Source organism: Ictidomys tridecemlineatus, chromosome 1, assembly GCF_052094955.1.
Source record: "Ictidomys tridecemlineatus isolate mIctTri1 chromosome 1, mIctTri1.hap1, whole genome shotgun sequence".
Taxonomy (NCBI): domain Eukaryota; kingdom Metazoa; phylum Chordata; class Mammalia; order Rodentia; family Sciuridae; genus Ictidomys; species Ictidomys tridecemlineatus.
The window spans coordinates 153,767,266-153,791,585 of record NC_135477.1 but is presented as its reverse complement, the minus strand read 5'-3'; the positions used below and the strand labels follow the sequence as shown (position 1 = coordinate 153,791,585).

The 24,320-nt window shown below is 38.8% G+C and overlaps 1 protein-coding gene across 4 annotated transcripts in view; it reads left to right on the top strand.

Moving 5' to 3' along the window:
• The first annotated feature begins 4,588 nt into the window (after positions 1–4,588).
• Positions 4,589–24,320, top strand: part of Rnf130 (ring finger protein 130) — a 122,645-nt gene continuing 102,913 nt past the window's right edge. For all 4 annotated transcript variants that reach the window (XR_013438984.1, XM_078050062.1, XM_078050073.1 and 1 more), the window contains exon 1: positions 4,589–4,976. Coding sequence is in view for 3 of the 4 variants with exons in the window: in XM_078050062.1 (XP_077906188.1) it covers positions 4,730–4,976 (247 nt within the window). In the remaining variant the exon portion in view is untranslated. The remainder of the gene's footprint in view (positions 4,977–24,320) is intronic.

Below are 24,320 nucleotides of genomic sequence, written 5' to 3'. Positions count from 1 at the left end.
TTTGGCTCATCATTTTGGAGGTTTCAGTCCATGATTGGTTGGTCCCCTTGCTTTTGGCCTGTAGCAAGGCGGTACATCATGGTGGCAGTGTGTGGCAAAACTGTTCACCTCATTGTTGGGGTACAAAAAAGGACAAGGAAGGGGCTAGGATCTCATACCCTTCAAGGGCATGCCCCCATGGCCAGAAGACTTTCCATTAGGGCCCCCTCCTAAGGTTCCATTGTCTCCCACTAGCTCCACAAAGGAAGACCAAGCCTTTAACACACTGCCACGTTGGGGACTTATCCAAACCATATCGTATATGGTTTGAGCACATCTCCCAAAGTTTCATGTGCTGGAAGATTAGTCCCCAACATGGCAGTGTTGAGGAGGTAGAACCTTAGGAGGTGAGACTTAGTGAAAGATAATTAGGTTGTTAGAGGTTGCACCCAAATGAATGAATTAATGCTGGTGTCTTGGAGTGGATTGGGTCTCAAAAGACAGGGCTGTTTCCTAAGAGAATGGATTCTTACCAAAAGAGCAAGTGTTGCCCCTCCCTAGTTTCTTGTTTTCTTGCTCACACAGGTGCCCCTTCTGCATGCAGCCAATTGCCTTTCTACTTCCCTGCCAGACCATGACACAGCCAAGGGGAACCTTGTCAGAATGTCAGCAAAATGCTCTTAGGCTTTGAGAACCATGAGTTAAATAAACCTCTTTGCTTTATAAAGTTCACAGCCCCAGGTATTTTTGTTATAGCAACACAAAATGGAGTAAAATGGTTCATGAAAAAATAAATTTTTGTGGCACTGAATATCAAACCCAAGGCCTTGCATATGCTAAGTAAGCACTGAACTACACCCTGAACCCTTTTTAAAAATTTCATTTTGAGACAGGGTCTAAGTTGTCCAGGCTAAACTTGAACTGCAATCCTCCTGCCTCACTCAGTCTCCTAAGTTGCTGGAATTATAGTTGTGTGCTTTCATGCCTAGCTGGAAAAAATATTTTTACAAATAAAAACAATATAAAGATGTAGTATTTATGAATAAACGTTAACCTCTACTGAATCCAGGTGGAAGATATATACAGATATCTTGTGCCATATTGACATTTTTCAATAAGAAAGTGTAAATTTTTTGGATTGCAAAACAAACACATGGTAAATTTTCCTATTATGTTGTGTCTTGGTGGTAGTGGATGAGAGCAGAGGCAGGTAAGCTGGCCTGAAGAGGTGAGAGACACTACTGTGATACAGACAGAGAAATGGACTATTGTGGAGAGAGCTGGGTGCAGTGTAATCACAAGGATTTGGGAGACTGAGGTAGTAAGATTGCAAGTTCAAAGCCAGCCTCAGCAATTAGTGAGACCCTAAATAACTGATCAAGACCCTATTTCAAAATAAAAACCAAAAAAGGTGGAGATGTTTTGCAATGGCTAACACCCCCCCCCCCCGCCTTCAATCCCTGGTACCTCAAAGCAAAAATAAACAAGAAAACCAAGACAGGTCCATGTGCACTCATTCATAGGCCAGAGAGGACCAGAGGACCAGAGTCAGACATCAGCATATGTCCTCCAGGAGATTATGACACACCCAAATAACCCCCATGTTTTTATTTACCTTATACGCCTAATTAACTACAGGAAACTTTGTGCACAGAAGATAAACAGTTGGCTGGTAAGCACATGGAAAGATCACTCACTAGTCATTAGGAAAATGAAATTAAAACTACAAAGAGATACCACCATCCTTACATCCATTGAGATGGCTACTAATCCCCACAAAAGCAAACCAGTGTTGGTGAGTATGTGGAAAAACTGAAACACTTGTGCACTGTTGGAAGGAATGTAAAATGGTACAGCTGTATGGCAGTTCCTGAAAAAAAAAATTTAAACATAGAATTGTCATGTGATTTAGTAATTCTACTTCTGAATATATATGCAGAAGAATTTATACACCCATGTTCACCACAATATACTGGCAAAGACTATAAGGTAGAGGGAACCCAAGTGCCCACCAATGGATAAATAGAAGCAAAACATGGTATAGATATGCAATCGGACATTATCCAGCCTTAAAAAAAGAAGTCTGACATATGCTACAACATGAATGAATCTTGAGGATATTATGCTAAGTGAAATAAACCACTCACAAAAGGATAAATACTGAAATATTTGAGTAACGAGAGCTACTTAGAACAGTCAAATCCACAGAGATAGAAAGTAGTTGTTTGCTAAGGGTTAAGGGTGAGGAGAATGCAGAGCTATTTAATGGGTTGGGAGTTTCAGTTTTGAAAGATGCAAAGAGGTTTCTGTAGATGAATAATGTTGATGGTTACACAACAATACTTAATGCCACTATTTGTACACTGAAAAATAGTTAAGATGCTAAATTTCATGTTATGTATGTTTTACCACAATTTTTAAATAATATAGCTTTATATCACTATTATAAAAGAAAAACCACTTACCCTAGAGGTAAAATCTCCATAAAATTAAGGACAATTACAAACAGGGTGGGGTTGACATTACTCTAGATGCTGGTACCTTCTAAGGCTGTGCACAGAGACCTTATTCCACTTCTATTTAAAGGGGTAATCAGCAAGTATAATGAAAATATTAAAAACTCTGTTCCCAACTTTCTCCTTGACAACTTCAGAGGGGTTAAAAGAGAGTTTGTTTGTTTGTTTGTTTAAAGAATTGCCTTCTCACCACTTGGTGTAACAGGGTGGTGTCTGTGGGCTTCTATAATAATTTCTCATGTCAGAAAGCATAGGCACCCCACACTCTGAAAGACCCTTGTAAGGACAAGAGAATAGAAACTATATGCATCTTGCATAGGACTAGGCCAGGGCACATCAAGAAAGAGGCAGAGGAAGGAGACCCCCATTAAGTAAGAGTTTTAGGGAAGTGGCCTGGGACTATTTGTGCAAGGAATTCCAGGGTCTCTGATGCCTAATCATCACCTTGGTCCTAAGGACTCCTTGCCTTGTGAGGAGGGGTCTAACAGGAGGAGGAGAAAAGAAGTGCTAGCCTCTTTAAGTACTGGCCCAGATGGGGACCTAGTTGCTTTGGTCTAGGAACTGTACTTCTTCATAGTAAGTAAGTAAAAACCAGTGTCAATAGGGAGGGTCTGGTCTAGAGAGAGGATGACAGAGTAGATACAAGGGAAGAAATTGGAGGATGTGAAAATTGTAAAGGATGTGACCAAGGAAGTTCCAACGGACATCTGATATTTTAGCCTGCACTGCATCCATACCCTTTCCTGGATACAGTGCATCTCCGTTTTCTCTCAGGACACTCTCTTATCTCCAGGATTCTTAGTACATTTGGTTGGTCCAAGCTGCCTTCAACTCCTTCCCACTGTAGAAGACTAGAGACTCAGCTCTCTCTGGTCAGAAGATGCCGTTTTTCCTCCCCACAATGATCTTACAGGTTCTTGATTTAGCTGCACCTGAAGCTAGATTTATCCTGCCCTTTCATTTACATTTTACACTGAGCAACCTTTAAGGATGTGGTGTGTGTGTGTGTGTGTGTGTGTGTGTGTGTGTGTGTGTGTTGGAAATAGGCCTCACTTCAGGAGGTGCTTTATAATCATCATGGGTTCCCCATCTTCAGACTCAACCAATCACAGGTCCTCAGTATTCAGAAAACAGTTGCCCCTGTATAGCATTTTCCCTTTGTCATTATTCTCTAACCTACAACTATTTTCATAGCCCTTCCATGTATTAGGTTTTGCCAGAAATCTAGAGGTTTGTAAACAAGAGAATGTGCATAGATTCTACGCGAATATTATGCCATTTGATATAATGTACTTGAGCATCTGTAGATTTCGGAATCCTGGTGCGTGTGTAGGGATGCCCAGGAACCAATCCTTTGCAGATGCTAGGGAGTACTATACAATCTTCTTATCTAGGGCTTGTGGAGGTTTTTGTCTAGTCCTTAGTGGCCACTGCTGACCACTCTTGCCCCCCTGTAGTTCCAAGGCTATTGGGCCTTCGACGCTTATTTACAGACACCTCTCTCTCTTCAAGATGTCAATTATAAGACTTGTCGTTGACCAGTTAAATGTTAAATGTTAAATGTTTCAAAGTTTTAGGTGGTTTTCGTTTGTCTCAAACGCTTCCACAGGCCCTTAGAAAACTTCCTGGTGCCAACCCCCCTGGCTATCAAGGTTTGGGGTACATACAGCCCCAAACTGGCTGTCAGGTGCCCCGACTTCCCCCGGCCCTCGTGCAAGCGGGCGGGAGCCGACAAGGACTCGCACGCATGCGCGGGGGCGGGGCTGCGCCCCAGGCCTGCGCGTTGCCGCTCGGGCGGTGGCGGACGCGCGCTCGAGGCTGCATCCTGGACTAGTGAGACTTGGTGCGCTTTTGACCCTCCTTGGACAGATTCGCCCGGGGCTGCCTTTCCCAGTCCCGGCTGTGTCCGTACAAGGTGCTCCCACTCGGCAGGACCGAACCGGGGCAATGGAGGGGGACCGCCCCCTGAGCCCTCGAAGGTCCCTGAGAAGACGACCGCGCACGGCCTGACCTGCCGTCCTCTCGTGGAGCCCATGGGCGCGTCCCCGCGGGCGGGCAGCAGACGTGAGAGTGGCGAGCGGCGGGGCCGCGGCTCCGAGAAGGGCCGTGCTCGTGCTCGGCTTCGCGCAGGACGCGCACGCGCGCCCCCGTCGCAGCCCCGGCCGCGCCCGCCCCGCCTCTCAGCGCCGGCCCGGGAGCCCGGTCCGTGAGCGGCGGCGGCGGCCGGAGGGACGATGAGCGGCGCGGCGCGGGCGGGCCCGGCCCGGCTCGCCGCGCTCGCACTGCTGACCTGCAGCCTGTGGCCAGCGCGGGCGGACAACGCCAGCCAGGAGTACTACACGGCGCTCATCAACGTGACGGTGCAGGAGCCCGGCCGCGGCGCCCCACTCACGTTCCGCATAGACCGCGGGCGCTACGGGCTCGACTCGCCCAAGGCCGAGGTCCGCGGCCAGGTGCTGGCGCCGCTACCCATCCACGGAGGTGAGGACCGGGCCAGGGGGAGAGGATCCTGAGGTGTGGCGGCGGGCGGTGGTCGCCAAGAGCCGGGGCGCGCGGAGGTGGCGAGGCCGGGGTCCTCGGTAGCCGGCCCGGGCTCGCCCGCTCCGCGACGCTCGACCGACCGCTACGGTTTCCTCTGTGTGGAACTCGGCCTGCTCATGGTTGGGAATGAGGCTCCCGAAGCCTTTTTGTCTGTCCTCCCTCCCCACCCCCCTTTTTTAAGACTTGGAACGTTCTCTTTTCATTTAGGTAGCTTGTTTACTGGAGGGCATTGAACTGCGAGTTTTGCAGGGACAGCATAGACAAAGGAGGTGGTGCAAGTAGCACAAAACTAATTCATGGAGAATGAGATCTTAAACCGGCAGGTTTGTTCCTGAAATCACAGATTTAACGCTGCATTGGATCTCGAAGGATGAGAGGCCCTTTTTCTAACGTCAAAACGTGCTGTTTTTCTTCAGTGGGAATTGGTGTGTGTGTGGGGGGGGTGTTGAAAGAGGAAAATGAGAATCTTCCCTGTTGCTTTTGGCTCTTGTTCTACCCCAGTAGTTTTACTGTAATTTGACTCCGGAAAAATTCACATTAAGAAGAATCAGACAAATTGGAACTAGTAGCCAAGTCTTCAGGTCAGGGGTGCCAAACAAGAGAGAAACAGGTAAAATTGTCAAGAATTGTCTTTGAAGCCATCTGATTTATCTTCATGTTTTTCTGTAAACTCAGACAGTGTTTAGTTAATGATTTGGTGCAAAACTTGTATTTGCCTAAGTTCCTAGTTGTGTTTTAAAAGGAAACGTTTCCCACATTGGGGAGTAGATGTTTTTGGATTTCAGCGCAGTGTGAACTTTTTGGAAAATGTCTGCTATCTTCTCCATCCCCACTCTCATCCTGAGACTATAACAGGAGGTTTTTGTTTGTTTGTTTTTAACTGCTCATCATGTTTAAATGATCTAAACTAGGAAACCTAAATAAGGTAATGGCCTTTGCTTTGATAGTCTAAAATATTAGAACATTATGCCCTTCTGAGCTCCATTTGTATGGTTACATGCTAAATGGTTTTCTTCTTTGAGGCAGTCTGACTGAGGGTAAAGAATCAGTCAGGCTTTCCTGTACAGTCTGTCCCCAACATAGATGGGGCTCTTAAAAATTAATTTTAAACCAGTAATCAGGGGCTTAAGGTGCATTTTTCATTTCCACTTTGTTAAAAGTAGCGTTTAGGGTCCCTAGCTTGGCCCTAGAAACAACTTTTGTTTTTGGTTCATTCAGTAAATATTTGTGTGCCTGCTCTGTGCCAGTCACTGTGGTTGGGACACATAATGTTGCCAAACTATGGTACTAACAATGCTAGCCTATTTTCTAGTGGGGGGGGGCAGGAATCCAGAAGGGTCACGTGGAAGAGTAGGAAGAGGAAGAGAGAAGCAAGCTGTTTTCTAGAGTAAGAACTGGCCTTGTAGTGTTTTGAAATCTGTGGTTTGTCTTTGGGGCTTGATTTCTCCATGGACCCCAGATCTATATAGTCTTCACTTTAGATTTTTGCCCCCAAAGTGTTCCATGTCATTATACTATTTGTTACTTGACTGTCACCCCAAACAAAAGCCCTATCTTTAAGAAAGCTTGTTTTAGGTGTTCCAATAGAAGGCTGTTGGGGATTAATATAGATGATGTGTGGATGAAGGTCAGTCCTGTTACTCTATCATTGGGAAAGTAGCATTGTAAAATTAAAGGTTTTGAGTCAGACTGTGCTGTACATGTATTGTGTGACACTGGCAAAGCAATTCTGCTGCTTAGCCTCAGTTTCTTTGTCTGTAAATTGGAATGATGAAGTATTTAACTCTTAAGGCATCTTACAAGTTTAGATGCACCTTGAACTCTTTGAAGATACCTGTTAATCTGTGTGAATTCAAACTGGTGGAGTTTTAGACACTGAAACAAAACGAACAAATTTGTGAAGTAGTGTGTGAAAATTGAATGTGAGGTCACTTTTTTGCAAGTTTTAATCTTTTCTTTCCTTGATTGTGGGGGTGTAGGTATCATTTTGTATCACAGGAGAAGAAGTCCTCTGGGTTTTCTTATGGTGGTGGTAATGGTAGGATCCCACAAGTGGTTTGAGTCTGATTTTGTATCAAGGGTCTTCACACTTATGTTCTTTTAGTCCAGCAAATATGATTGGAGTCCCACTGTGTGCCAAATACCATTCAAGGCACTGGTGAAAAGGGCAACAGCAGTGAATAAACTGATAAAATCTCTTTGAAGCTTATATTCTAAGGGGATCTTTATAAAGTTAATCCACCTGTAAATTGTTTCTAAACCTATGGGTTTATATGAAATCCAAGATGTTCTGCTTGTCCCGTAGGAACTCAAGTGTATTTTAAAAATAAGAATTTGGTAGAAGTCTGTTCAAATTATTCATGGTTAAGAAAATTATTTAAAGTAGGAATAATTTGGGGGAACTTTATAATATTAATTTAATGAGTTTCAAAATTTTATGTATTTTTTAAAAGTTGTATTCCTTATAACTATGCTCTTAAGGTTTTGAATTGGAGAGAATTTTTTTACATGTTTATTGTGTGTTGACACGAAGCAAAATGATGTTCAAATTATTCTTATACTCACAAGTTGTGAGACAGAATTCCTGGCTCAAAAACAGCTGTGGTCAGTGGATATGAAATTCATGAAAATTCATTTTGGGGGTGAGTGACTGGTAGGAATGAATGTAAAGACAAAGGAATTATTACAGTTTTTCTAGAGCTTACTATGATGGCTCATTTTACATCTGTGGCTTGATTTGTGAAATCTTTCTTCTTGTTTTGCAGTGCTACTCTTAGCCTTATATGCATTATAAAATTAGACCTGTATGAATTACTGAATAAGATTATTATTATTCCTCTAACCTTTAGGAAAAATTGGCATTTTTTCCTTAGGTGTTTTTAAAAAGTACTTTTTTTATAAAATACTTCATATACAAGTATGAAAATATATTTTTGTCTTTAAATAGAATGCATTGGTGAATGGAAATTCATTTGTTTAGCCCTAATGCATTTCACATTGTAACTGATAATTCATTTTTAGAAATGGAGTTTTAAAGGAATATGTCTTAGGTTTATGCACAGATCATAGTTGCATTTTTACTATTTACTAAACAAAATGCTTATAACTAAGATCAAAATGTTTAATACCTTTGCAGAGCAGACCAGCTAGTATGTACTGTGAAGTAGACATTGTAAATGCGCTTTATGTGTGTGCACACTAACTTTTTGTTTGAATCCAGAGTGGGGGTTGGGGGAGGAGAAAGCCCTGTGTCAGTGATGTAATTATGTATGCAGATGTGCTGATGGGAAGAGTTTGGTATCAGCCAGTTTTGCTTTGTGTAGAAATTTTCTGGATTGAGTGTTACAGCCTTAGAGAACAATTTTACCAAATAATAAACCTTTTTTGATGCCTTGTTGACTTTAGGGTTGCAATAAGATTTTTAAAAAATGAATCTCGGGTTTATATGTTTAAAAAAAGGTGATCCTTTAATGAACCTGAAATTTGTTTTAGAAATTCTCATAAACAGTGAAGGAGATTGATACGAAAATGGGAGTTTGGATGAAAGGAGTCATAATATTGGAATTCATAATGTCAGAGGCAGGGGCATAGAGATTTCAAAATATTTGGAGAGAAAGTATATATGATCTTGGGAGCAGCGTCTCTGAACATTCGGAAAGAGAATTCAAAAGGGGCTAGAAGTTCTAAAAGCTAAATGTCAACATAATTAGGCAAGAAGAAAAAGGAAAATTGTGTGTGAGTGTGTGCTTTGAACTTATAGCCTAGAAAATATCTTCATATACCATGTTTTTTCTTCATTTATAAATGATTTCCTTTCATGTATAAAAATTAGAATATTTTATTTTACTTTATTTTGATACTGGGGATTGAACCCAGGGTGCTTAACCACTGAGCCACATCTGAGCCCTTGTTTTTAAATATTTTTTTAGTTGTAGATGTACCCAGTATCTTCACTTATTTATGTTTTATGCAGTTGAGGATTGAACCCAGTGCCTTATACATGCAAGGTAGGAGCTACAGCCACAAACCACACCCCCACTCCAGCCCTTTCTTGTATTTTATTTAGAGACAGGGTCTTGCTGAGTTGCTAAGTGTCTCGCTAATATGCTGAAGCTGGCTTTGAACTCAAGATCCTCCTGTCTCAGCCTCCTGAGTTGCTAGGATTATAGGCATGTGCCATCGTGCCCAGCTTAGAATTTTTTTTTAACTTTTTTTTTCAGCTTAGAATATTTTTAAAAAATCATTTGACCTCCCCACCAAGTCTCTAACCTGCTACCACACTGTTTCTCTGTTTCTGTTACATCAAGGTCTCTCATAAGTGTTTTCTGTACTTTCTGCCTCCAACTTTTAACTTTTTCCACTTGCTATTTTTTACATTTTGAAGGTCTTTTGCTGTGCCAGTGATTTTGATAAAAACATCATATATTGGCTAATAGGCTCAGGATTCCTAAGATCTCAATGTGTAGAACAATGGGCTGAAGTTACAAGAAAAATAGTTAATAGAAATGCATATATGATCGTTGGGTTTAAATAACAACCTTCATTGAAAGTTGTTGAGGGGAGATAAGGTTTAGTTGCATGTCACATGACAAAGCCTAGGAGCTCTCCCTCACTTAGCTCAGGCTAATCTTGCACTGCATCTGGATCTAGGGCAGCTCTAGTCCTACTTCATAAAGGCCAAACACATCTTTAGTTTGTGTTTAATTCTGAATATGAGTTTTAAGAAATGAACAAACTACAAAGCATTCTTTTGAATTTCATAAAAAAGGAAATTATCCTTTGGAAAGAATAAACTGGGTAGCTTCCCTCTCACCTTGAACACGGTATGACTGTAATGTAAGAAGACAAATCTTTTAAAATCAACCTTCCAGAATATACCACTAAGGAGAGTGTTATCCTTTTAAAGCCAGTCACAGTGTATATGGATGTGTATATGCACATATATGCAGTAATGAAAACATTAATGTAAATATTGTTAGTTTTGTGAATTCATCTTTTTGATTGAACAGTGTAAAAATATCTACAATGTAGCCAATCCTTTCCTTTTCTAGATAGATTTAAATTTTTTTTTTGTATTTATTTTTTAGTTGTAGTTGGACACAATACTTTTGTTTTATTTATTTATTTTTATGTGATGCTGAGGATTGAACTCAAGGCCTCGCCTGTGCTAGGTAAATGCTCTACTGCTGAACCACAATCCCAGCTCCTAGATTTAGATTTTGACAACAGTTGAAAGTCATTGAGAATAAGGTGCCTATCTAAGCAAGATGATGAGAATTTTGTTTAAAAGAGAGAACTATAAAGGAAGGAAACTTATTTTTTATATGCTAGTGCTCTCTTTACATAATTCTCACAAAAGAAATCTTACTATTTTGGGCCATGTTCACCTGCATCAGGGGGATGAACGGATAGGCTTTAGGACTGTTTTTTTTTTTTTTAAACAGTCTTGACCTATTTATAAAATGAAACTATTAAGTTTATCTAAAACATTGGCATTTGTTTTATCATCCTTAAATATTTTATGCTCTAGGCATTCATTCTTTTCCATAAACTTAGTAGTGTAGCTTACTTTACTATTGGAGGCAGTTTTAATAAAACAGGGGGAATCCTTCAAACACCAAACGAAGTGCATCACAGAGCACTTAATAAACACCTACTCTGTACCTGTTATGGAAGCCCTGTAGTATGGCAAATGGCATGATATATAATTCCTGCCTAAGAGACAGGTTATGTTGTTGAGAAGATTACCCCTATTTGGACAGCACAACTAGGACATATCACTATAAAAGACTATGCAGGCTGTCTTCAATTTACAGATGGATTTTCTTCTAAAGCAGGGATTTGCAAAGAGTTTTTTGGAATGCATCTGTATCCATTTGTTTACATAGCATCTATAGCTGCTTTTGTGATATACCAGCATGGTTGAGTGATTGTAACAAGACCCTACAGGACCTGTGAGCCTAAAATATTTACTCTCTGGTCCTTTGAGAACAATTTTTATATCTGTTCTAAACTGGCATTTATACCTTAATTTTCCCATTAAAGACTACACTATGGACAAAATTAGACTTCTAAGTTATCCCAATGAACTAGTGAACTTCTAGAAGCTAGAGATCATGTCTTGTTTTAGCCAAGTAACTAAAACTGTGTCTGGCACTAGCCTAAACTCAAATTCATGTGATTGTATTTTAGCCCTGTGGTTCTTGGTCTAATAGTGAAACTGATGGCAGGAATCTTAGGAAGGTTTGGTGGGGAGGGGAATGGGCAGTGATGGGCAGAATATACTGTACTTTGATTGTCCTAGATTATAAATGGCACAGAGATCAGAAAATGAAAACTTATTTGGATGTGCAGTCTAGAAAGGTTTTGTTGAAGAAGTAGAATTTGAACTCATACATGAGGACTTCTGCTTCTGGCCACAGTGGAGTAACAGGTACTGGATTACCTTCCCATCTTAATTGACTAGAAAACAAAGTTCTGAAACATCAATGTTAGATATGGGTCAATAAGCAGCACAAAATGGTGATCCCTGACTGTAGGGAAATAAATAAGAGAGCCTCATCATTGTCTCCCACCTTTAGTGCCTGGGGAGAGTTTCCAGCCTGCAGCACAGTGCTGGGCAACCCTAATAGTCAAGCAGTCTTCTGATTGTTAATGAGTTCAGAACTCCAGGAGGCTAAGGCAGCTCCAGTGTCTGCATGAGGAGAGGGTTGTTCAGAGAGCCAGCTCTGGATTGATGCAAATATGTCCCCTCAAGTCTTTGATTTAGCACTAATCTGCACATCTCATGAAGAAATTACTGGAGGCTGGAGGGGAGGAGGAGAACTGCCAGAAGTTAGTAGGTAGGACAGTTCTTGGAGTTCATACAAGGCTAGGAATAGTTCATATTCTCACTAATCAGAGGAGAAAGACCTAATGCACAGGGAATGCAGTGAAGTCAAGTTATTCTTAGAGCCAAGCCTATTTTGAACCCCACTAAGGAAGCTTAAAAAGCAAACCTTAAAAGAATCAGACTGATTTCAAGTGGCTTGTCCCCTAAGAAAGCCCAACAGTATTTAAAGGAATATATCAAAATCCAGTTCCAGAAAACACAAAATGTCAAATTTCTAATCCAAAATTATCAGGCCTGCAAAGAAGCAGGAAAGTATGATCCATAACCAAGATAAAAACAATTGTTAGAAAAAAGCCCCAAAATGACATGAATGAGAGAAGTGCAGATTAGGATGTTAAAATAGCTTTTACACTCAGTATGTTTAAAGAGATAAAAGGATACATATATAAAAAGACCCTAGATCAAATTCTTGCAATAAATTTAGCCTTGAAAATGTGTAGCGTTTATTGACAAAAAAAAAAAAAAAAAAGAAGAAGAAGAAGAAAGAAGGAGAATATAGGGCTGGGGTTGTGGCTCAGTGGTAGAGCGCTTGCCTAGCATGCATGAGGCACTGGGTTTGATCCCCAGTACCATATAAAAGAAGCAAATAAACAAAATAAAGGTATTGTATCCATCACAACTAAATTTTTTTTCTTTTTCATTCTTTCTTTAAAAAAAAAAAGAATATACTGTTTCTTGCTTTAGTGCTTTCACTTTAACCCAGTAAGTAATGGAATTTACACATAATTGGGTCCATAAGGTGTACCAAGAATTGTGCCAGATATTTTTACACAAATTATATTTAATCCTCATAACAGCTTTAGATAGTACTATTATCCTTATTTTGTGCATGGGGAATTCAGGGCACTCCAGTCTTTTATTTAGTGCCTTTTTTTCTTTATAGCACTTAACATGATTAGAAATTACATATCTGTTTTCTTTGTTTCTCAGGGCAGGGATCCTGTCTCTTGTGTCCACTCTTGTATATTTAGTGATTAATGTGGTATTTGGAACATAGTAGGGTGGTGCTGAGCAATTAGTGTTAAATCAATTAAAGACTGAGGTAACTTACTTTGTGGCCTTGGGGATTCAGCAGAGCTGGGACTTGATGTAGGCTTGATTGGTGGCAGCATGCATGCTTCAACCATTTCTTTGTACTACTTCCCAAATGGGTTTAATAAATTATGATATATCCACTTGATGGAATGCTACATGGCCATAAAAGGTGATCATTGTAAAAGCTCTGTATGCGCTGCAAAATTAAATACAAGATGATTGAACTATATGTTAAATTTGTTTACAGCAAAGGTCAAAGTAATATACAGAAATAAAAAATGATTGTTATCAACTAGATTATCAGTGACATAGCTCTATTTTTAAAAAGTTACCATAGGGCTAGGGACATATGTAGCTCGGTGATAGAGCACATGTTTAGCATGTGCAAGGGCTTGGGTTTGATCAACAGCAACACAAACACTTATCTCTGGTTTTACTACAAAAGAGAAAGGAAAAGGGGAAAAAAACTCATTATCTGAAGGGGATAACTAGAATAAATATCTACAGGCTTATTATTTTATCTATTTATTTGGTGGTACTGGGCATCAAATGCAGAAACATGCACACATCAGGCAAGTGCTCTACCATTAAGCTATACCCCCAGCGTATACACACACACACACAAACACTTTTTTTAAAAATTAAATTATTTATTGGGGCTGAGGTTGTGGCTCAGCGATAGAGTGCTCGCTTAGCATGCATGAGGCACTGGGTTCTATCCTCAGCACCACATAAATATAAAATAAAGATATTGTGTCCACCTAAAACTTAAAAAATATTCTTTTTAAAAATTAAATTATTCATTCTAATTTGTTATACATGATGGCAGAATGCAATTCATTTTATATTATACATATAGAGCACAATTTTTCAAGTCATTGTACATAAAGCATTTTCACACCATTTGTGTCTTCATACATGTACTTAGGGTAATGATGTCTAACTCAATTCACCATCATTCCTATTCCCCTTGCCCCTTCCCTTCCCCTCCTTCTTTCCCTTTGTCCTATCTAAAATTCCTCCATTCCTCCCAAGCTCCTCCCACCATCGCCATTATGAGTCAACATCCTCATATCTAAGAAAACATTTGACCTTTGGATTTTGGGGGATTGGCTTATTTCACTTAGCATTATATTCTCCCACTCCATCGATTTACCTGCAAATGCCATGATTTTATTCTCTCTTAATGCTGAGTAATGTTCCCTTGTGTATATATACCAGAGTTTCCCCACCAGCAATGTATGAGTGTGCCTTTTTCCCCACATCCTCACCAATACTTACTGTTGTCTGTATTCTTGATAGCTGCCATTCTTACTGGAGTGAGATGAAATCTTAGAGTAGTTTTGATTTGCATTTCTGTAATTGCTAGGGATGTTGGACATTTTTTCATGTGTTTGTTGATTGATTGTATATCCTCTTTTGAAGTGTCTGTTCAGTTCCTTGGCCATTTACTGATTGGGTTACTTGGGGTTTGGGGTGGGGGGTTGGTGTTTAGGTTTTTGAGTGCTTTATATATCTTACAGATTAGTGCTCTATCTGATGTGCTTATGGTAAAGATTTGCTCCCATTCTGTAGGCTCTCTATTCACTTCACTAATTGTTTCTTTTGCTGAGGAGAAGCTTTTTAGTTTGAATCCATTCCATTTATTGATTCTTGGTTTTAATTGTTGCTCTATAGGAGTCTTATTAAGGAATTTTGGGACACACACCTTTTTTAAAGAAAAATTTATTCCCTATCTTAAAGGAAAATAGAATTCCAAGCATTGGTTAGAAATGAGTAGGAAACTGAAAGGTACTAGGAATATGTTAAAAAAGAGCAAACTTTTTTCCTAGTCAGAGGAACACTAGGACTAAGGAACACTAGGACAAGCTTAAAAAGTGGCATGATTTTGAGCAGTGAATGAATCCTGGAGAAGGAAATGAAACCCTAGAATGGGACCCAATTTTTTATAATATTTATATTGTGATGATATTAATACTTGTATTAGTTTTATTATTTTCCCCATTTAGAATTAATTTCTAGTTAAATGATAAGAGTCTTAATTATAGTTTCAGAGCAGAAAGTTAATATTATCACAGCTACGGATGACAAAGGTGAAGAAATGAAAGAGAAAAAAGAGATGTTATAGATAATTGAGGGAGCCAGGATACTTATCTCACAGGGTGAGGACTTCTTAGATAGTCTGTAGTTGAAGAAACTAGAATGGTTTAACGACAAAGGAAAATAATGAAATAATGAAGTCAAGAGAAAGAGAAGATGGAGAAGAATAAGTGAGAAAAATCCTGATTAGTGACATCAGATGATACCCAGAGTTGATAAACCAAGAAATTATAGCTATTAGCCTTTTTGAAATTATGAAGGATGGCCATGTAACTAGAAATAGTTAAAAGTTGGTTGCTTCTGGGACCTGGGAGCAGGCTGAGAGAAGGGATAGCTGTGATGCTTTGTAAGTCATTGGATGAATTTGTCTTTTTCATAAATGTGTACAATAAGATTCCACTCTTTCTACTTTGCTCACTGTTCCTTTTATTTTTCTCCTTTGAAGAAGTTTCCTTTTTTCCAAAAATCTGATCTGTTCTCCAACTCCATTGACATGCTGGGGAACTTAGAATTGCATAGAAATCAAGCAATATCTCAGGAGATCTACTTGAACTATGAAATCAGGAAATGTGTTTAATTAATGATTTTATTTCATAAACAAGTCTAGGTTTATTCACCTAAAATAATATAGGTGAATATTAGCCATTACATTGCTTGGCTCTTAGTGTTTCCCTTTTCTCTGGTAATTACTTCCTTCCCCAAATTCACTGTGTTAAGCCCTCACCATTAACTGAAATATAGTGTAATCCTGTGACCCTCTTTGAATGAAGTGTTACCTTTTAGCCCCTTCTTGGTTTCTCACTGATCCTCATTTGATATAATAGTGTATTTTTTCATGTTAATCGCCTCTTTTTTTCCTCTGTCCTATATCACATTTGGCAACACCTCCATCATGGATAAACCATGTACTTTAATCTTCTCCATGTTTCCTATAGCCAAGCAACTAAATGTTGCTGGGGAAAATCTTAGAATCCAGATGACTGAGGTTGGAGATAATAAATTATAAGCAAACAAAATGGACACTTAATAATGGCAGTAGTCCAAATATACTTTCTTATAAAGAAATAAGACACCTCTCTGAGACTTTTTTTCCCTCAGCATGCATCTTGTCACCTCTTCCCATATCTGCATTTTTAGCCTACACCAGTCTCCTGAGTTCTAGATTCATATACTGAACTGCCTACTTGGTAACTTACCTTTAATATCTCAAGGACATCTCTAAATTGACCAGCCCCGAGTGGAGCTTTGATTATTTTTTTCACCGCCAATCTACTACCACTGCTTTCCAGTTTTCTCTATCTCAGTAAATAACATCACTGTTTACTCTTGTTTTAAAACATTTAGAAGTTACTCTTGTTTCTTTTCCTCACTCTCTACATCTGATCTATTCAAAACTTACCTTCAGAATGTATCACATCTATCTTTTGCTTGCCATTTTCATAGCTGCCATCTTAGTCCAGGTAACTGTTATCTCTTATTTTATTTTTCTTGGTTTTTCTGTTTCTTAACTTCCTTTAATTTCTTCTCCCTCCAGTAGTAAGAATACTCTTGAAGGTTCACTCAGTCATGTCATTCCTTGTTTAAACCCCTTCATTGGTTTCTCATCACCCTTAGAAGGAAATCTAGACTTCTGCTGTCAAATAGAGGTCTTACTCTTGGGTTTAACTCCAGCCTTCCCCTTCTACCTCATGCCATTCATTCATCTAACCCTTGTTTGTCTGCTAAAACCATTCTGATATCCTTTCAGTTTCTAGGGCTTCTATGTTTTCTTTATAATGTGTACCTTCTAACTGGCATTCTATTCACCTCTATCCTCTTGCCCTCAGTGTTTACTATATTAGTGAAGGTTTACAGTTCTTGGTTTCTGTGTAAGTGCCATTTAACAGAACAGATGGAGACACAGAAGAGGAATTATAAGCTCTTAGAACTTAATGGCCATCAGTGATCAACAAATCTACCCTCCTATCTAAGGTTTCATCATTACTAACAGATAATTGTACAACTAAGTTTGAACAAATGCAGTGACAGAAATGTGCCACATTCATCTCTGGAAAATTTGAATGTTAGAAATCCAAAAAGAAAAATTGATTCACTTATTTGGAGACAATTGTTAATTTCTTTGTCTGACTTAAGTCTTTTTAACCTTTAGGCTTCATATCCCTATTTCTTTTGACCATTCTTAGGAATGTGCTATCTTAAAGCTTCAGAATGCATTTGTTTATTAATATTCTACTCAAAGGGTATTGTGAATTGCTGTGATCTGACTGTTGGTGTTCCCCCAAAGTTAGTATGTTGAAACTTAATCCCCAGTGTGATAACATCAAGAAGCAGGGCTAGGTATGATAGTACATATCTGTAATCCCAGATACTTGGGAGGCTGAGGCAGGAGGATCATAAGTTCAAGTCCAGCTGGGAAACTCAGCAAGACATCTTTGTCTTTTAAAAAAAATTTTTTAAGGGGTTAAAGATATAAGTCAGTGGTAGAACACTTGTCTAACATGTGCAAAGCCCCAGGTTCAATCCCCAGTACCACCACCAAAAAATAAATAAATAAATAAATAAAATTTAAAAAGTGGGACCTTAGGAGGTGATTAGGTAATGAGGATAGAACCCTCATGAGTGGGATTAGTACCCTTATAAAAATAAAATAGGCTGAAGAGAGTATTTGCCCTTTTCTACCATGTGAGAACATATAGGAAGCATCATCATTGAAGCAGAGCCAGCCTGCACCATATACTAAGTCTGCTGATGCCTTGGTCTTGGGTAGCCCGTCTTCTAGAACTGAGAGCAATAAATTTGTGCTGATTATAAAATTACTCCATCGAAGGCATATTAATATAGCAGCCAGAATGGACCAAGAAATAGGTTGAATTGTGTTTCACAAAAAATGGATATCCACGTAGAACTTCAGAATGCAACCTTAATTGGAAATAGGTTGTTTGCAGATGTCACTAGTTAAGGATTAAGATGGTGACATACTAGTTTAGAATGAGCCCTAAATCCTCATAATAAGTGACTATAGAGAGACACACAAAAAAGATGACCATAGGAAGAAGGAGGTAGACAGAGATTGGAGTGATTTCTGCCACAAGGTCAGGCAGAGCTAAGGATTGTCAGCAACCATCAGAAACCAGGAGAGAGAGACTTGACATGGTTTCTCCCTCAGAGAAGGAATCATTCTTACCAACACCTTGATCTAAAACTCCTGGATTCTAGAACTGTGAGACAATAAATTTCTATTACTTTAACCTGTTATGTACCATCATCTTATGTATAAGATACCTATAAAAACTTAAAGTGAGGGTTTTTGTAGGTATCCTATAAAATTTTACAGTTTTAGCCAGCACAATGGCTGGCCACCAGTGACTCAGGAGGCTAAGGCAGTAGGATCACAAGTTTAAGGCCAGCCTGTGCAACTTAGCAAGAACCTGTCTCAAAATAAAATAAAAAGGATTGCAGACGTAGCTCAATGATAAAGCACACCTGGGTTTGATCCCCAGTACCTAAATAAAATAAATAATAAAAATGTATAATTTTTATAGGTATCCTGTAAGTAGGATGGTGGGGCATAATAGATTAAACCAGCAAGCTAGTTATTATTTGTTATGACAGCCACAGGAATCAAATAAAATATAATAAAAAGGAAAGCTCAGAATTGAACAGCTTATTCAAGGTTTGGTTTGGCCAGTACAGAAGAGAACAGAACTCTTTGCATCTTCCTGGACAACTGCCTAAAGTCATACAAGTTATTTTGGTAGTCCTGATCACTGACTCATACTGAGCTTACTTGAGAGCCTTTTTCCATAGAATCTGTTCCAAAGCCGTGCAATTTTATTTTTGCTGGATTCCGCCTGTTCATTCAGCCTCAGCCTGTTAAGAGATAGTTTGAAGCATGAATTATCACCTGGTCTTTACTCTTTCTAATAGTCTTGTATCACTAGTGAATATCATGGATCCCCTTTAGGATTTCAATGAAATTGGTGGATTTTTCTCGAGAAAAACAAATGTTTATATAGATATACATAAAACTTATCATAAGGTTTAGGAGTTTCAGTTCTCTCTTAAAGCTCCAAATGGTCCACAAACCCAAAGTTAAGAATCTCTGTTATAAGTTATTGATAAAAGCACTGAAGAGTGTGAGTGAACAAACGCTTATAATGTGTTGCTGAAAATCTAGGATGGTTGACATAAATCAGTACTCTTGGGTGGAGGGCGTTTCACAGAATTTCCTAATTTACTTTATTGAGTTGGCATTTAGCATGTTTTTTTGGTTTTTTTGGTTTTTTTGTTTTTTTTTTTTTTTTTTTTTGTCTTACGAATCTTAAAAGGCATAATCAAATGCTTTGGTGGAAAAAACATAAAGGTATGTTATTCACTCTATTTCTAATTAACTAGACTATGGCAAGGAAGGAAAAGAAGTGAATTATTCATGGCTTAGCCATAATGTATTAGTTTCCTATTGCCACTATAACATGAGCGCAAACTAGATGGCTTAAAAAGACAAAGATTTACTTAAAGTTCTGGAGGTCAGAAATTTGAAATGGGTCTCAAGGTAAAATTGAGGTGGTGGCAAGATATGCATTACTTCTAGAGGTTGTCTAAGGGAGAATCTGTTTACTTGCCTTTTACAGCTTATAGAGACTGCCATGCATTCCTTGTCACATGGACCCTTTCTTCATCTTAAATCTCTGACTGACTCTCTTTCTCTTAAGCATTTAAAAGACCCACCCATATGTAAGACCAGGGTCTTCTCTACATCATAAGGTCAGCTATCAAACTTACTTTCATCTGCAACCTCAATTTAACCATTAATATTTACAGGTCCTGGGGCTAGGACGTAGACATCTTTGGAGAAGATGTGGCTCCTACATATGGCGAACCTTGCGTAGCACTCTGTGATTATAGCTTTTTCTTCATAATGTCTACAAATCATTTCTTTAATAACCATTTCTGAAATTTTGCTGAGGAACCAATATCCTAACTGGTTCATGATTGGCATAATTCACCTTTATTGTTTTATAAATATTGGAGTGCTGTTTATACAGCTTAGTTTCTGTGGTTTCTCAGGAGTCACTGTCAGTGATTTGCATGTTGTCACCAGACTAATTCATCTAAATCAGAAATCATAAATTTACTCTGCTATGTGGATGCTAACCCATAACAAGAGAGTAGAAGGAGGAGAAGTTTAGAAGTTCATTGGATTAGACAAAGGGGAATAAAGGGAAGGGAGAGGGGATGAGAATAGGAAACACAGTAGAAGAATTGGACATAGCTTTTTTTTTTAACCTTTATTTATTTGTTTGTTGTATGTGGTGCCAGGAATCAAACCCAGTGCCTTACGCATGCTAGGCAAGTGCCCTACCACTGAGCCACAGCCCCAACCCGGGACATAACTTTTCTATGTTCATGTGTGAATACACGACCAGTGTAACTCCACATCATGTTCAACCACAAGTATGGGATCAAAATTCTTTTTTTTTTTTAAAGAGAGAGAGAGAGAGAGAAAGAATTTTTTAATATTTATTTTTTAGTTTTCAGCGGACACAACATCTTTTGTTTGTATGTGGTGCTAAGGATCGAACCTGGGCCGCACACATGCCAGGCGAGTGCGCTACCATTTGAGCCACATCCACATCCCCAGCCCTAGTGGATCAAAATTCTAATTGGTTGCACCCCACATATGTAAGAATACATCCTACTGTCATTCATATATATATATATACACACACACATAAATAAATAAATACATAAAATCCTAAATTCAAATGTGATAATGTCTTCAAATATTCATTTGTCAAATAATTACTAAGCTCCTACTATGCCTATGTGCTATCTGGTGGGGAAAGTAAGATAATTCAGCACCCATGTAATGTGGAGTAGGCATAAAACATAATAACAAGAGTAGTTAACAATAGTCCTTGGCAAAAGAATTATGGTGCTGAGAAAGCACAGTTTTGGTGCTGATAAATGGGAGAACCAACCAGTGAACAGCACTGCTTCTATCCACTATGTTTGGCCAAAAATTTCTAAAGAATTGATGTTGAAGCTGAGGATAAAGCCTATGCAGATATTAATTAAATTAAGAGGAGAAGAGAAAGGAAGAACACTTCAGACTGAGGAAAAACATGAACACCAAAAGATACAAAAATACTTGATATGTGTGAGGAACTGAAAAGAGTTTAGAAATTAAGGGGGAAAGGGTAGAGTACAAGAGGAGAAAGATGTAGAGTTGAAAAGGTCTAGACTGTGTTAGGATTTTGGACTTTTTACTAAGAGAAGTTGAAGACTACCGAAGGTTTTTGCTTTAAAATATTTTAACTTGGGGACTTGGGTTATAGTTCAGTGGTAGAATGGTATAAGGTCCCAGGTTCAATTCCCAACACCTCAAAAAATCATTAATTGTGATAAAACACATGCATATTTTACTATTTTCAACTGTACAGTTCAGTAGTACTAAGTACATTCACACTGTTATGTTACCAATTTCCAGAACCTTTTTTATCTTGTAAACTGAAACTAGGTACCTGTTAAACAGCATGTCTACACTTCTTTCTCTCCCCAACCCTGTTAACTGTCTTCCTTCCTTCCTTTTCCCTCCCTTCCTCCTTTTCTTCTTCCCTCCCTTCCTTTCTTCCTATCTTCCTTCCTTCTTCTGGTTCACTGGTAGATCAAACCCAGGGCCTTTCATGCTAGGCAAGTGCTCCACTGCTAAGCTATAGCTCCAAACCTCTACTTTCTGTAAATTTGACTACTCTAAAAACTTCATGTAAATGGAATTGTACAATATTTGTCCTTTTTTGACTTGTTTATCTCACTTAGCATAATGTCCTCAGGTTCATTCATGTTGTAGTATGTGTCAGAATATTTAGTTCATTCATATTGTAGCATGTGTCAGAGTATTAAAAGGTTATTTTTAATTAGTTAATATTTTTACAACTAGCTATAATATACAACAAGTCTAAACCTTGATGAATTACCAGAGTGAATATACTGATGTGATCGTAAACCTAAACTAGAAATAGGGAATTGCCAGCTCCATAGTTCCCGGTCTTTCCTTCCAGTCTCTACTCCTTCATTCTTGTCCCAAAGTAAAAACTGTGATAATTTTGAATACTAGAGATTATGCCTGTTTTTCAACTTTATTTATAAAAGAAAATTATCTTTATTTACAGCACTTTTGACCCAAATGTGTGGGTTTTCACACCAAGCTGTTCTCCAGTTCTTCTCTAACACTAACTGGATGACCCAATTTAATTGACTTTTGACTTCCTGGAGTCAACACAGATCCCATAGGTTAAGGGCTTAATCCCATAAAATCTTCCCAATTGCAAGTAGTAGGTCCTAAGATACTTTCATGATTATCTGTCTTGGCTACAATTTGGGAGGTTCCCACAGTGACCTCCTTATATTACATAATTTTCTCCAGTGGCTCATAAAACTCAGGAATGAACTTTACTCATTATTACTGTTTATTATAAAGGATAATAGGTACAAGAAGATAGCCAGATAAAAGATATATAGAGTGAGATCTGAAAGTATCCTTAGCTCAGAAGCTTGTGTTCCTGTGGAGTTGGATTGGGTTCACAATCTCCTGCCATGTTGATGTGTTAAACAACCTGAAGTTCTCTGAACCCTGTTGTTTAGGCTTTCAGTGGGGGCTCCATTAAAAAGGCATGTTTGATTAAATCTTTGGCCATTGGTCATTAACTCATCTGCCAGCATCTTTCCCTCCCCAGAAGTTGGTGGGTTAGTGGAGTCAACTGAAATTCCAATCCGCCCCCTCCCCTTTTTTTTTAAACCAAGGATTTAACCCAGGGACAATCAAACACTAAGCCACATCCCTGGCACTTTTTTATATTTTATTTAGAGACAGGGTCTCACTGAGTTGCTTAGGACCTTGCTAAATTGCTGAGGCTAGCTTTGATCCTCTTGCCTCAGCCTTTTAAACCACTGGTATTAAACTATGTGCCACCACACCCAACAGTTCCAACCTTTTGATCACATGGTTGGTTCTTCTGGTAACCAGCCCCGAACCTCTAAGAATCATCTGATTAACACAAATTGTGGTATACGGTTGAAAGAGACTTTTTATGAAGAACAAGATGCTCATCTAATTTCTGTTACTTAGGAAATTACAGGGGTTTTAGGAACTGTACTAGAACTATGGATGAAATCAAATATATTTCCTATTATATTGCAATTTACATGGGAATCATGTTATACATTTTTGTATTTATAACTAGTTTTATATTAGTGAGATAAATTCATGTTATTACATGTAGCAATAGGTTAGTGATCCACACTATGAATATATCATAGTTTCTCCATTCTATTGTTGATGGACATGTCTGTTGCCTGCTTTTGGTGGTTATAAATAATGCAGTCAGGGGCTAGGGATGTAGGTCAGTGGTAGAGCATGTGCTTAGCATGCATGAATCCTTGTGTTCAATCCCCAGCAACCACCCCCCGCCCACCGAAAAAGTACCATCTTAAATGTTGTACATATCTTTTAGTACACATATACACATTTTATTGGATATATGCTATAGAAACAGAAAAGTATGATATCTTTCCTCATCCTTCATATGAGGTCAACACTTATGGCCAACACTCCTATAACAAAAGACTGGTTAACGAGAAAAACCCAACAAATTTATATAATTGTTAGTCTTTTTTTTTTTTTTTTTTGGCCACCATGACCAAAAGACATAACAAGAACAATTTTAGAGGAGGAAAAGTTTATTTGGCTCACAGTTTCAGAGGTCTGTTTGGAACAGCAAACTCCATTACTCTGGGCAGAAGGGCATGGCTAAGGAAAGCTGGGGACATGACAATCAGGAAGCACAGGGAGAGAGACTATGCTCTGCTCACCAGGGACAAAAAACATACTTCAAAGGCACACCCCCAACGACACAACTCTCTCAGCCACTCCCTGCCTGCCTAAAGTCATCACTCAGTTAATCCATTCAAGTGGATTAATGAACTGATTGGGTTAAGGCTTTCATAACCCAATCATTTTACCTTTATACTTTCTTGTATGGTCTTCACATGAGCTTTTTGGGAACACCTTATATCTAAACCATAATATTAATCAAAGTTTTATATGATGTGGGAAGCTTCAGAAATTAAAGCTCAAAGACCAGGGAAAACATTTTGTTTTTACACTTAAGTTCAGGAACACTGGACAGCTGTGTGGAAATACTGAGGGGCGAAACCCAGCAAACCCTGTCTATTCAGATGTTTTTGGACTCTCTGGT